Source organism: Nomascus leucogenys, chromosome 9 (assembly GCF_006542625.1).
Source record: "Nomascus leucogenys isolate Asia chromosome 9, Asia_NLE_v1, whole genome shotgun sequence".
Taxonomy (NCBI): domain Eukaryota; kingdom Metazoa; phylum Chordata; class Mammalia; order Primates; family Hylobatidae; genus Nomascus; species Nomascus leucogenys.
This window is the reverse complement of record NC_044389.1, coordinates 70169553-70184701: the sequence shown is the minus strand read 5'-3', so window position 1 is coordinate 70184701 and position 15149 is coordinate 70169553. Positions and strand designations below refer to the sequence as shown.

Here is a 15149-nt window from a genome sequence, read left to right as displayed (position 1 = left end):
ATTTTTAATTTAATAAAATATATATTATAGTATATATATTATATAATATAAATATTATATATATCCAGGAATCTGCCCAGGTAATTCTGATGACCTTGCTGCCATTAAGGTATTTAGTTAGTTAGGTACAAGTGAGAATGCATTCAGAGTGAAACCCCATTATATACAGCACATCTCAATTGTATCTAGAAGAGGCCAATAATGCTTTATAGAAATATATCTGCTGGGAGTGTGGCTCATGTCTGTAATCCCAGCACTTTGGGAGGCCAAGGTGGGTGGATCCCCTGAGCTCAGGAGTTCAAAACCAGCCTGGCCAACATGGTGAAACCCTGTCTCTATAAAAATACAAAAATTAGCTGGGCGTGATGGCAGGTGCCTGTAATCCCAGCTACTTGGGAGGTTGAGGTGGGAGAATCACTCGAACCTGGGAGGCGGAGGTTGTAGTGAGCTGAGATCATGCCACTGCATCCCAGCCTGGACAACAGAGAAAGACACCATCTCAAAAAAAAAAAAAAAAAAAAAAAAAAAATATATATATATATATATATATATATACATACACACAAAACATGTTCTCTCTTATTTCAGAGAGCTAAAAATTAAAATAATTGAACTCTTGGAGATAGAGAGTAGAAGGATGGCTACCAGAGGCTGGGAAGGGTAGAGGTGGTGTAGGGAAGAAGTAGGGATGGTTAATGGGTACCAAAAAATAGAACAAATAGGCTACTCTGGTTGCACTGCCTGTGAGTTAGCTCTGCTCTGCAAGGAGCAGCAATAAAGAATTTTTTGTTAGTAAAAATAATTAATAATAATAATTGAATTATACATTTTAAAATAACTAAAAGAGTATAACTAGATTGTTTGTAACACAAAGGATAAATGCTTGAGGGGATGGATACCTGATTTACCCTGATGTGATAATTATGCACTGCATGCCTGTATCAAAATGTCTCATGTAACCTTGAATATACACGCTACTATGTACCCACAAAAATTTTAAAACAAAATTAATACAAAAAAATACAAAACAGACATTCATATCCTGGGGAGATAATAGGCAATGATGAAGAAAGGGTCACGAATGTCTGGGAAAATCCTTTGGTAATATAAAATAGTATATAGGTATAAATGGTGTTGATCAGGGTCAAAAAACTTAGCTTGACACTTTACTAATGTAAATATAATCTGACGAAATTCAATTCTGACTGAAGAGCCTTCAGCATGGCACATTGATGCCCTACAGGAGTACTGATAGACCTTTGCCCATGGCCTCCTTTCTGTTTGGGGTGGCTTGTCTTGGGCTCTGAGGTCAGACAGATCTGGGAGAGTCCCAGCTCCATCTTTTAATAGCCATGTAACCTTGGGTATGAAACTCAACCATTCTGTTTCATGTTTTCATCTTTAAAGTGAGCATATAAGAATTGCTGTCTCATTGAGTTACTGTGAGAATTCAATAAGAAAAATAATGAAATCATGGAAATGCTAACAAAGTAAAAGCCCCTCGTAGGCTATTTGCCACTTTTCCCTCAGTCCCCCAACACACTGTAGCACTATCTCTAAATAATGATAACTGTGTTAATAGAGCTAGCTTTTATTTGAAACACAATGTATAACAAAATGCATTAGGACGCTAGGGTCTATCCACCCAAGAATCTTAGTTGCTTATAGAACCATAAAAATCTCATATAAGGTATTTTTGCATTGCTACCCCTTGGAATTATGGTACTCCAATCTTATAAAAAGTAGGGCTTAAGCATCAAGATTCTATGATCTTTCTTAGTTGAAGAGATAGTTATTGATTATATTCGAGTCCAGAAGATATAACAATTACTTTGAAAAAAGTTACATTACCTGTAATTGTTCCCTTTTGAGTATAGTCTTTTTTTTTTGAGACAGAGTCTCGCTCTATCGCCCAGGCTAGAGCACAGTGGCGCAATCTCAGCTCACTGCAACCTCCACCTCCCGGGTTCAGGCGATTCTCCTGCCTCAGCCTTCTGAGCAGCAGGGATTACAGGTGTGCGCCACCATGCCCAGCTAATGTTTGTACTTTTAGTAGAGACTGGGTTTCACCATGTTGGTCAGGCTGGTCTTGAACTCCTGACCTCATGATCTGCCTGCCTCAGCCTCCCAAAGTGCTGGGATTACAGGTATGAGCCACTGTGCCCGGCCTACAAATAGTCTTTTTTTAAAAATATTTTTCTTTCTTTTTGAGACAGAGTCTTGCTCTGTCGCCCAGGCGGGAGTGCAATGGTGCAATCTCAGCTGACTGCAACCACCACCTCCCAGGTGCAAGCAATTCTCCCAGTTCAGCCTTCCGAGTAGCTGGGACTACAGGCACCCACCACCACACCCACCTAATTTTTGTGTTTTCAATAGAGATGCAGTTTCACCATGTCGATCAGGCTCGTCTTGAACTCCTGGCTTCAAGTGCTCCACCCACCTTGGCCTCCCAAAGTGCTGGGAATATAGATGTGAGCCACCGTGCCCAGCCTACAAATAGTCGTTACAGTCCAGTGGATGCCTTCTATTGCTCTTAGCAGCTAGCCTTGTTCTTTTGTTTATATTTCCTCAACTGAAATCATTTCACCAATGATAGCTGCAACAACCTTTGAAATCTGGCCATAAGGGTTTACATAAGCCCTTCCACATAACCATTTTAATTTCTCAAATGTTCTTCCTTCTGGATCAATACAAAAATAGAATTTTCAAGATAAAACACACATACCACACATATATATTAGAAAAACACACATACGTATTTTTATATTATTTACCTATTTATATTTCTATATTTTGGGTTTTTTTAATTTGTTTTGGGGTTTTTTTTTGAGACGAAATCTCGCTCTGTCACCAGGCTGGAGCACAGTGGCACAATCTCAGCTCACTGCAACCTCTGCCTCCTGGGTTCAAGCAATTCTCCTGCCTCAGCCTCTCGAGTAGCTGGGATTACAGGCGTGCACCACCGTGCCCGGCTAATTTTTGTATTTTTAGTAGAGATGGGGTTTTACCATGTGGGTCGGGCTGGTCTCCAATTCCTGACCTCAAGTGATCTGCCTGCCTCGGCCTCCGAAATGCTGGGATTAGAGGCGTGAGCCACCTCACTTGGCCGATATTTCTATATTAAGTGCCCTCATAGACACCTGAGCAGGTCAAGAAGAGAACCTTAAAACATGTTACTTGTAGACAAGTATAAATGGTTTTGAAATAATGATAATGATAGTAATAGCAGTTGACTGTGTGTACTAGGTACAGTGTTAGCTCCCTTACGTGCATTATTTCATTTGTTTCCACAACTACTCAGAAGGAACTTGTATTAGTATCTCTATTTTGCAGAGGAAGAATTGAAGTTTTAAGAGGTTAAGTAACTTGGTCAAGGTCCAGCAGTGACTGGCAGAGCCCAAACTCAAGGTCCAAGGAAACCACTCTTCACCCTTAAGCCTACTGCCACCTAATGGAGAGCGACCGAACAACAGAACAGAAAATAAACAGAAATAAAGAAATAGAAAATGTGGCCAGCTTAATAGTGTAATCAGTTTTCCACAATTCTGCGTAGTAGTCCCTGATTTTGCCACATTAGTTTAACTTTTATTTTTTGAGATGGAGTTTCACTCTTGTTGCCCAGGCCGGAGTGCAATGGCACGATCTCGGCTCACCGCAACTTGCGCCTCTCGGGTTCAAGCTATTCTCCTGCCTCAGCCTCCTGAGTAGCTGGGATTATAGGCGCCCACCACCATGTACAGCTAATTTTGTATTTTTAGTAGAGACGGGGTTTCTCCATGTTGGTCATGCTGGTCTCAAACTCCCGACCACAGGTGATCTGCCCGCCTCGGCCTCGCAAAATACTGGGTTTACAGGCGTGAGCCACCGCACCCAGCCTAATTTAACTTCTTTTGCTTACCTTTTGAAGTAATGTTTTAAAAAAAATGCTACTTAGCCAAATGCCTCTTGAGCTATAGTCAATAGAACTAAGTCAGACTAAATTGCAAAAGAAAATTTCCACCTGATACACTTGAAGATAGATCTGTTTTGAACATAAGTGCATAAAATTAAAGGATTTTTTCCCCTGTTGACATATGGATTGCAAAATCACTTTTATCCAGATCTAGCAGAAAAACAATAGTCATTGCGTACAAGATGGGAACGGTGACTCATGCCTGTAATCCCAGCACTTTGGGAGGCCGAGGTGGGCAGATCACTTGAGATCAGGAGTTCGAGACTAGCCTAGCCAACATGGTGAAATCCAATCTCTACTAAAAATACAAAAATTAGCCAGGTGTGGCGTGGTGGCATGCGCCTTCAGTCCTTGCTACTCGGGAAGCTGAGGCAGGAGAATTGCTTGAACCCGGGAGGTGGAGGTTGCAGTGAGCCAAGATTTCGCCACTGTACTGCAGCCTGGGCAACAGCACAAGAATCTGTCTCAAAAAAAAAAAAAAAAATAGGCATTGTGTATAAACTTACCCTCATACCTCTTAATGAATTTACTTTTCTTATTTTATTTTTTGAAGGTGAAGGCAGAAATTGGAGATGTTAGTATTTTGGTAAATAATGCTGGTGTAGTCTATACATCAGATTTGTTTGCTACACAAGATCCTCAGATTGAAAAGACTTTTGAAGTTAATGTACTTGCACATTTCTGGGTGAGTATGGCTTCTTTTACAAAAATATTCCTTTTGGAAATCCCAAAGATTAAAGTGGGGCTTTCAGCAGACATAAGGAAGTATTAAATCAATGCTAAAGTTTTCTCCAGGCACCAGGGATAACATTATACAAAGAGATCATTTTTCATGCTATGACCAAATTCTATCATTCTTCCTCACTGACAATATTAATAATAACAATAATAAATTAATAATAAATGTCAGGTGTTGTATATGTTTTAATTCTAAGCTAGGTTCTCACATTAATCACATGTGATCCTATTTAGAGATAAAGAAAGGAGTTGGGGGACCATCTGAGTCATCATCTGTGATTTTATAAAGGTGAATCCAGTTTGCTTTCAGATTCTCTTTTTTCTTTTTTAGACAGGGTCTCACTCTGTTGCCAAGGCTGGAGTGCAGTGATGCGATCTCGTCTCACTGCAGCCCCAACTTCCCAGGCTCAAGTGATCCTCCCACCTCAGCCCCCTCAAGTAGCTGGGACTACAGGCATTAACACACCCAGCTAATTTTTGTATTTTTAGTAGAGATGGGGTTTCACCATGTTGCCCAGGCTGGTGTTGAACTCCTGAACTCAAGTGATCCGCCTGCCTCAGCCACCCAAAGTGCTGGGATTACAGGCCTGAGCCACTGCCCTGGCTTTCAATTTTGCATGAGGCTCAGGCCTCATGTTATTTCCTGGCCCTAAAATTGCAAACCTTATTGTGAACCTCACCATTGAAGGTCTTAAGTTATATATATGTACATATGCTGTGTGTGTTTCTGAAGTCTCCAAATATTGCCCAAATAGCCAGTTCTTAAAAAGGCCCCTCAAAGTTTTCTTGGATGTGAGTTTGGGATGACTAATCTCAAAAGAATATTGGGGTTGGTAAAAATGTAGTGTTATTTTATGCTAATATTCCCAAATTATTGACATATATATTTATGTTTTGTGTTTGTTCAAATATAGGTTACTGTCTGTTTTTTTTGTTGTTTGGAGACAGGGTCTCTCTGTGTTGCCCAGGCTGGAGTGCAGTGACGTGATTTTGGCTCACTGCAGCTTCGGCTTCCTGGGCTCAAATGATCTTTCCACCTCGGCCTCCCTAGTAGCTGGGACTACAGGAGTACACCACCGTGCCCAGCAAGTTTTTGTATTTTTTGTGGAGATGAGGTTTTGCCATGTTGCGCAGGCTGATCTCATGTGAGCCACTGCACTTGGCCAGGTATTATCTTACTCGTTTCTTCATCCCAAGCATCAACAACAAGAGGTGGAGGGCTCGGGAACATAAAAATTTAGCAATTTTTTTTTTTTTTTTTAAACTGAGTCTCACTCCGTCACCCAGGCTGGAGCACAGTGGCATGATCTTGGCTCACTGCAACCTCCGCCTCCCGGCTTCAAGTGATTCTCCTGCCTCAGCCTCCCCAGTAGCTGGGATTACAGGTACCTGCCACCATGACCAGCTAATTTTTGCATTTTTAGTAGAGACGGGGTTTCACCATGTTGGCGAGGCTGGTCTTGAACTCCTGACCTCAAGTGATCTGCCCGACTTGGCCTCCCAAAGTGCTGGAATTACAGGCATGAGCCACCACACCTGGCTGAATTTAGCAATTTAAATGAGATGGATTCTCAAAGCTTTCAGTGGCCACTGTTTTGCTCAGGTTTTCTAATGTGGGCATCATATCCAGTCACCTTATTGCTGCTGCGTTTGTCAGTGAGTTTATGTTTTTTTCATTTATGACAGGATTAATGTTAAAAAATATACTTTTGTTTCAAAATATTCCCAATGGGTCTGTGAGTTTGAAATACAGTATTTTTTTCTCTTTTAATAAAAACTATTTGTAGACTACAAAGGCATTTCTTCCTGCAATGATGAAGAATAACCATGGCCATATTGTCACTGTGGCTTCGGCAGCTGGACATGTTTCGGTCCCCTTCTTACTGGCTTACTGGTATGTGAACATGTGTTTCCTTCATTGGTTCTTATGCTTTCCTTGTGTGTGAGATTTCTCACCCTGTCTAATGAGAACTCTCTTTATAATCATAAGAGACTTGAAGTTTTCCAGTCTATTATTGAGGGTTGTCAAAAAAATAAGCAGAAAGAGTTGCACAAAGTCTCTTGTCTAACAAAATAAGCAGAAAGAGTTGCACAAAGTCTCTTGTCTAACAGCATTATCAATCATTAATCCCCTTCTAGAGGACCCTGCTAGAGGTGGCAGCCAGAAATATTCAGTTATGAGCCAACCACTTTTAACACATTTCTCATCTCTTTTAACAGCAAGAAATTACAAAACAAGAACAATAATTAGTATTAATTATTAACATGTGTAACAAAATTTAATGTTAATAATGTTTAATATTAATAAAAATGGATAAATTTTTGCAGAAATGAAATCAGAGGAGAAAGAGAGACTATTAGGCATAAGTGGGTGATTTTTTTTTGTTGTTGTTGTTGAGACAGAGTCTGGCTCTGTCGCCCAGGCTGGAGTGCAGTGGCGCGATCTCGGCTCACTGCAAGCTCCGCCTCCCGGGTTCACGCCATTCTCCTGCCTCACTCTCCCAAGTAGCTGGGACTACAGGTGCCCATCACCATGCCCAGCTACTTTTTTTGTATTTTTAGTAGAGATGGGTTTTCACCATGTTAGCCAGGATGGTCTCGATCTCCTGACCTCGTGATCCGCCTGCCTTGGCCTCCCAAAGTACTGGGATTACAGGCATGAGCCACCGCACCCAGCCCAGTGATTTGTTTTTATACAACTTGCATTTGCAAGGATATATAACAAACTGTTTTATTCTAATCACACCTAAAAAGTGGTTATTCTTAGGTAATGACAAGTAATTAAGTGATCTTTATTTTGTTCTTTTTGCTCATCAGTATTCTCTTTCTTCCTTCCTTTCCTTTTTTCTCTTTCTTTTTTTTTTCTGAACATATATTTTCAAATATTAGTTTTCTAATAGTGGGATTTTAAACATTGAAAGAATCCAAACAAGGGAATTGTTTTTTAAAAAAATTTTAATGGTTATCCACTTAAAAAACCATGCTCTTGGAATAACTGAAAAACTTGAAATAGCAGTTCACAGTGACCCTATACTCCACTGCGGAGATCAGTTAGGCCACTGTATCTAGGATGATTCTACTGGTTACACACACCTTACCAATTCTTGGCTGTGTTTTATGTTTTATGGAATACTTATTGTATGTTTCAGCAAATAATAACTTTTAAAATGTTGAATGACGATTGTGTAAATATATTTGCATATATAATGCTCAAATTTGTTTTCTCCTTTGGAATTAAATATCTAAATTCTAAAAACATGGATATAGTTGTATACGTAGCTATAGATAGTAGACACAGGCATAGGTGGGTAATTTGTTTTTATTCAACTTGCATTTGCAAGGATATAGAACAAATTCTTTAATCACACCTAAAAAGTGGTTATTCTTAGGTAATGGCAAGACAAGTAATTAAGGGATTTTTATTTTGTTCTTTTTGCTCACCTATATTTTTTTCCTTCCTTCCTTCCTTCCTTTCCTTCTTTCTCTTTTTTTTCTGAACATAAATTTTCATATATTGGTTTTCTAATAGTTTCAAAAATAAATACAGACTTGGGGCTGGGCATGGTGGCTCATGCCTGTAATCCCAGCATTTTGGGAGGCCAAGGAGGGTAGATCACCTGGGGTCAGGAGTTCGAGACCAGCCTGGCCAACGTGGTGAAACCCCCATCTCTACCAAAAAATACAAAAATTAGCTGGGCATGTTTGGCATACACTTGTAGTCCCAGCTACTCAGGAGGCTGAGGCAGGAGAACTGCTTGAACCTGGGAGGCAGAGGTTGCAGTGAGCTGAGATCATGCCACTGCACTCCAGCCTAGGCGATAGAGTGAGACCCTGTCTCAAAAATAAATAAATAAATATAGACTTGGACTGAATTTTCAAAAAAAAAAAAAAGATGAAATAACTGGTGAAGCAGTCACAGAACAGACCTATGATGTCAAGATTGTATATTGTCTCTTTTAGAGCCAGTTTAAGTTAGGTGGTTACCCCCAGCCATCAAGGGCTAATAAAATATGACATTTATTTCACTTCCTTGATGAAAGATAGTTACAGGTGCTATCCCCCTCCCGCAATCCCAGCCCCCGCAACTACTACACAGCACCCTCCCAGCTCACCCCCAGCCTCTTATCTTGGTTGCCGGCCACTGAGATAGGCAAAGAGGATCAGAGAACCCAGCAGGACAGTGAGCCCTGTCATGCTGCTTCTTCTGTTTGCACAATGAACGCTATAACTCTTTGGGTTCTGCCTTCATTCAGTTTAACTGTGTGTTTCGCATTGAAAACCAAGAGAAAAATGTGCTTTTTGTGAGAAACAAATTTATCTTCGTGATTAGTGGTGATGTTTTCGGCAGAAATAAAGGTTTTCATAAGGTACTGTCAAAACAGGGATGACACACACAGTTGTGCAGATTGTGCACTACACAATTCTACCATGCTATATTCACATTCGAGTCCTTTTAGACTTGAAGGATTTTTCCAGCAGATGCAAGTAAAGTTGCTTGAGGAGAGAAATGGCTTTTTTTTTTTTTAAGACAGTCTCGCGCTATCGCCAGGCTTGAGTGCAGTGGCGCAATCTTGGCTCACTGCAACCTCTGCCTCAGCCTCCCATGTAGCTGGGACTACAGGCACCCGCCACCATGACCGACTAATTTTGTTTTTGTATTTTTAGTAGAGATGGGGTTTCACCGTGTTAGCCAGGGTGGTCTGGATCTCCTGACCTCGTTATCCACCCACCTCGGCCCACCAAAGTGCTGAGATTATAGGTGTGAGCCATCTCACCCAGCCGAGAAGTGGCTTTTAAAAAACCACACAAGGGTGCCATTTGGGCTAACATGCAGGGTTGCAACCACACAAGGGGTTTGTACACTTCCAGCTTTGTGACAAAGCTGTGCTTTGCTAGCCCTTAGAGAACTCCTCTTCAGAATCCTCAGCTATCACTGGCCTGAACTACTGCAGTCTGTGATCCTTACTGGCCACAGTTATCTTCAACTCAGCCAGCTCTGGTTTTTGCTCAGCATCTAATCAATGATAGGACTTTCGCAGAGATGTGCTAAAGATTACTACCAGCAGAAAGCAGTGTTTATCAGATATTGTTATTAACAATTGGGCAATTAAACTGAGACACTGCTTTTTTAAACATTTAAACCTTTTTTACTGACACGTGAAATACATTTATAAGAATGAAGAAGTCATAAGTGTGCAGCTCAGTGAGTTACTACAAAGTGGATACATCCATTTAACTACCATGCAGGTCAAAAAAATAGAACATTACAGGACCCCAGAACCCCCTCTTGGAACCCTTCCCAATCACCAGTCTCTCCTTCCTTCCCAAAGGTAACCACTATATTGACTTATAACACCTTAGATTAATTTTGCCTATTTTTGATCTTTATGTCCATGGAATCACACTATATTTGTAAGATTTATCCGTGTTGTGGTTAGTAGCTATAGTGTGATCATTTTCATGGCTGCATTGTGTTGTGTCATGTGACCAGACAACAATTTATTTGTCCATTCTATTATTTATGAACATTTGGGTTGTTTCCAGTAAAAATATTATTTACGAATGACATAATATCATTTATAATGGCATTATGAATCTTGACTCAATCACTCACCAGCTGTGTGACCTTAGGCGAGTTACTCTACTCTGTGCTTCATTTCCCTCATCCATAAAATAGGTTAATAATAATATCTAGGCCAGGCGCGGTGGCTCACACCTGTAATCTCAGCACTTTGGGAGGCCGAGGCAAGCGGATCACGAGGTCAAGAGATTGAGACCATCCTGGCCAACATGGTGAAACCCCGTCTCTACTAAAAAATACAAAAAAAATTAGCTGGGCATGTGGTGCGTGCCTGTAGTCCCAGCTAGTCGGGAGGCTGAGGCAGGGGAATCGCTTGAACCTGGGCGGCGGAGGTTGCAGTGAGCTGAGATCGTGCCACTGCACTCCAGCCTGGCAACAGAGCGAGACTTCGTCTCAAAAAATAATAGTAATAATAATAATAATAATATGTAACTTATTAGAATGCTGTAAGGTTTAAATCATACAATATATTGCGCTTAGCATAAAATCTGAAATCCTGCAAGTGTTCAATAACAAGAGATTGCCTGTTGGCATTACATTTCAATTCCACTTCCTGTTATTCACACAAAACAAGGAGTTCCCACCTCTAATTTTAGCTTCCAGAATGCTTTGCCCCAGTGGAATTCATCATATATGCTCTGACGCCTAGATTTTGGGATGAAATGAGAGGGAAAATAAGATTATTGATCCTTTTCCCTGTAATTCAGCCCTCACCTAGCATTGTCCTGAGTTACTACAGCCACAGAAAATAATCTATTCTAGCTCTAGTAGCCCATCTTAGGAAAAAATATTTTAATTTCTTTTCAGAGTTATAGTTCAACAGTTTTAATGATTAATATGAAGAACGCAAGATAAAAGAACTGGATTTATGGTGGAGGAGGGTGAAGCTTTTGATTCTATTCTAAAATGGTTTTTGCTGCTTGCTCAGTAATTTGTTCACAAGTATTTTGATTTTTAAAAGAAAACAATTAGCTAGCTAATATATTCTGTCAACCCAAATAGCCAATTTATAAGCATGAAAAATTGCCAGTGTGGGAATGCTCAGTAAAACTGAGTCCTGAACATTAGCTTGTAATAAAATGTTATTTAAAAGAAAAATCTGGGGCCAGGCATGGTGGCTGACACCTGTAATCCCCCAGGCTTTGGGAGGCCAAGGCAGGAGGATCACTTGAGCTCAGGAGTTCAAGAATAGCTTGGGTAACATAGCAAGATCTCACCTCTACAAAATATATTTTAAATTAGCTAAGTGTGGTGGTGCGTGCTTGTAGTCCCAGCTACGCAGGAGGCTGAGGTGGGAGGATTGCTTGAGCCCAGGAATTGAAGGCAGCAGTGAGCCATGATTTCACCACTGCACTCCAGCCTGGGCAACAAAGTAAGACCTCAACACAAAAAGGAAAAAAAAAAAAAGAATTTGGAATAAGAAGTACTAATTCAGACTATTTTTTTCAGCCCTCCAAGACATCTGAATAATTTAGACTATTTCTAATAAGAAGGAATTTGATGTAATGTTACAAAGTGCAGGGGGCAAAAATCTACTCACTTTTAGTTTTCATATATATATATATATACATACACATATGCCTTTCTATATATAGGTTCACCTTAAAGTTGAAAAATATGTTATTCCTTTTACACACTCAAGATCATTAATTCTGAGTTTCAATATATTCTTGCATTTTTGGTCTTTTAAGTAAAATCAGAAAATACGGTTTAGTAAAAGAAAAAACTAAATTTATGGATAGTTTCACCATGCAGAAATGTTACTGGAAAGGAGTCCCGATCCAGACCCCAAGAGAGGGTTCTTGAATCTTGTGCAAGAAAGAATTCAGGGTGAGTCCACAGTGCAAAGTGAAAGCAAGTTTATTAAAGTAAAGGAATAAAAGAATGGCTACTCCATAGACAGAGCAGCCCTAAGGCCTGCTGGTTGCCCATTTTTATGGTTATTTCTTGATGATCTGCTAAACAAGGGGTTTTTCATGCCTCCCCTTTTTAGACCATGTAGGGTAACTTCCTGACATTGCCATGGCATTTGTAAACTGTCATGCGCTGGTGGGAGTGTAGCAGTGAGGACGACCAGAGGTCACTCTCGTGGTCCTTTTGGTTTTAGTGGGTTTTGGCCAGCTCCTTTACTGTAACCTGTTTTATCAGCGAGGTCTTTATGACCTGTATTTTGTGCTGACCTCCTATCTCATCCTGTGACTTAGAATGCGTTAACAGTTTGGGAATGCAGTCCAGTAGGTTTCAGCCTCATTTTACCCAGCTCCTATTCAAGATGGAGTTTTTCTGGTTCACATGCCTCTGACAATTCCCCCTTCCCGTTTATAAGAGAACCGTTAATCCTAAGCGTTGCAGACGGATGAAAATCCATCTTTTGTAACTTCTTCAGGCTGAATGGGGCCATGACATTCCTGCCTAACTGTTAGGGTCTCTTGTGTTCAGGGTAGAGAGGAGCTTAGTCAGAAAGCATCAGTATGGTGAGGGCCATTCATGACACTTGAGTTTTTTGTTTGTTTTTTGTTTTTTTTGAGATGGAGTCTCACTCTATCACCCAGGCTGGAGTGCAGTGGTGTGATCTCGGCTCACTGCAAACTCTGCCTCCCAGGTTCACGCCATTCTCCCATCTCAGCCTCCTGAGTAGCTGGGACTACAGGCGCCCGCCACCACACTCGGCTAATTTTTTGAATTTTTAGTAGAGACGGGATTTCACCATGTTAGCCAGGATGGTCTTGATCTCCTGACCTCGTGATCCGCCCGCCTCGGCCTCCCAAAGTGCTGGGATTACAGGCATGAGCCACCACGCCCGGCCGACTCTTGAGTTTTGACAAGAGGTGATATCTGGGAGATTAATAAGTGTTTAGTTTAAGAAAACATTTAGTAAGCCTGTCCTGTGTTCCTACACAAAGGGTATAACAGCAATATATTCCATAAGAGTAAAGCAAAATAAGTAAAGTTATTCCAAGTAAACTAAATTAGAAGGCTTTCCATGAACTGGGCAACTGTTGAGACCAAGCTGATACGGGGTTGCTAGCTGATTGCAATGTGCCTAGAATTTTACATTACCCATCCCTCTTGTTTCTTCTGAGCAGCAGTTAGAGATCCCTGGTTGGTTTACAGGAATAAACAGGGTTAGCCTAAATTGCAGAAACACTTAAAAACAACTGAGACTAGAATTTAATAACAAGTGTACTATAGTTCTTGAAATATAATATTCTCTCTCCAGTTTCCCATTTTTATTAAAGACAAATTATGGTAAGACTGATTTGCTTTATTATACTTGGACTGATTATTTGTATAAAGTGCAGCAAGAATAATTATTTTTCACACAGGCTTTTTGATTGGCTTTGATGGAACTCTGTTTTATAAGGAATCTCAAGTAAGACTTTTTTAAAGCTGAGCCCTGCCATGGGTTTGTACCCTTAAATACCTATGAGTTGGGTAAAACACTTTTGAGGTCCCAAGTGAACTTGGGCCTCCTGGACCTGTGAGAAAATGACATTCTTTACTTACCATAGGTCAGAAACCCTGTACAGGGACTGTGTAGGTGAAGTATGAGGCCAGTTTCCCATAGGGCTTTTATTGGCTTTACAAGTCAAGTTTGATTCTTTAAAGGAAAGCACACCATTCCAGTCAAAGCCTTGGTAAAATAACCAATTTCTCCAATAGTGTCCCGTTACAAAAGAAAACAGATTTTTGCTGCACTCATGCATACAACTATATTGCCATAAGTTAAGAATACTTACAATTAGTTTCCATTCTGGAGAAATCAGGTAGAGAGAAACAAATATGTTTCAAATTTTGTTCATAGGAGTATATTTTACTTAATTGCTGCAAGCTGTAAATAGCTTAAAAGAAGTTTCCTTTGAAAAGTAAAAGATCAGCAATATTTTAAGCAAAGTTAAAAAAATTAACTTCAGTTTTCTATTGGTTCAGTTAATTCAGTTAACTCCTGTTCTACTTGTTATTCATGAACATTCCAGCTTTTTTATGAGAGTTTTGAAAGTTGTTTTCTTTATTTTAATGTTACGATTTCTGAAGTTATTAGAAACCTGCATTTAAGAACACCTGCTAGAGTTCTATAGTTGATTAGAAACCATCTTTTAAAGAGGATTAAAACAAGACAACAATTGTCTGTGGATGATAAAAGGCTTTAGGACAGCCACTATTAAAGCCACAATTGATAAGGAAATTTGGTTACCTTTGTGGCACACAAATTTTACATAACAATTATTATTAGTAACATACACTAAGTCATATTAGAAATAAGGGAGTTTCTTATAACTTTGGAACATATACCAATAACATATTTATACAAATATAGTCCAAAGAAAGCAAAACACTGTTTCATATTTGAGAATGCTTCCTGGATGATTTTTATACCAAATAAGCGAAATTTCACCTTTATATTAATGTATTATTAATGCTAAACCTAATTTTTAATAAAACCTTAGAGACATATTTACCCAATTTTAATGTTTAATCATAAGGTAAGATTTTATAAACCTTTATAACCCTTTACATTTTTTTGTGAAAGAGCAGATAAGTCCTCTAAGAAAAACCTGTTGTGCTTTTATTCCAATGTTTAATTTATGGAAAAACTGAATAGTACCCCTTTAACTTTAGCCAATATGTTCATACACAGAATCTCTTACAATTAATTTTTATAAACCTTCCACAAAGGCCAGGTGCAGTGGTTCACACCTGTATATCCCAACACTTTGGGAGGCCAAGATGGGTGGATCACCTGAGGTCAGGAGTTCGAGACCAGCCTGATCAACATGGAGAAACCGTCTCTACTAAAAATACAAAATTAGCCAGGCGTGGTGGCACATGCCCGTAATCCCAGCTACTTGGGAGGCTGAGACAGAAGAATTGCTTGAA

General features: G+C 39.8%; 1 protein-coding gene across 1 annotated transcript in view; it reads left to right on the top strand.

Moving 5' to 3' along the window:
- HSD17B11 (hydroxysteroid 17-beta dehydrogenase 11) overlaps window positions 1-15149 on the top strand; it is a 50917-nt gene that overhangs the window by 11938 nt on the left and 23830 nt on the right. Inside the window, exons 3-4 of the mRNA XM_030819105.1 lie at window positions 4506-4637; window positions 6478-6584. Coding sequence (XP_030674965.1) covers window positions 4506-4637; window positions 6478-6584 — 239 coding nt within the window. The remainder of the gene's footprint in view (window positions 1-4505; window positions 4638-6477; window positions 6585-15149) is intronic.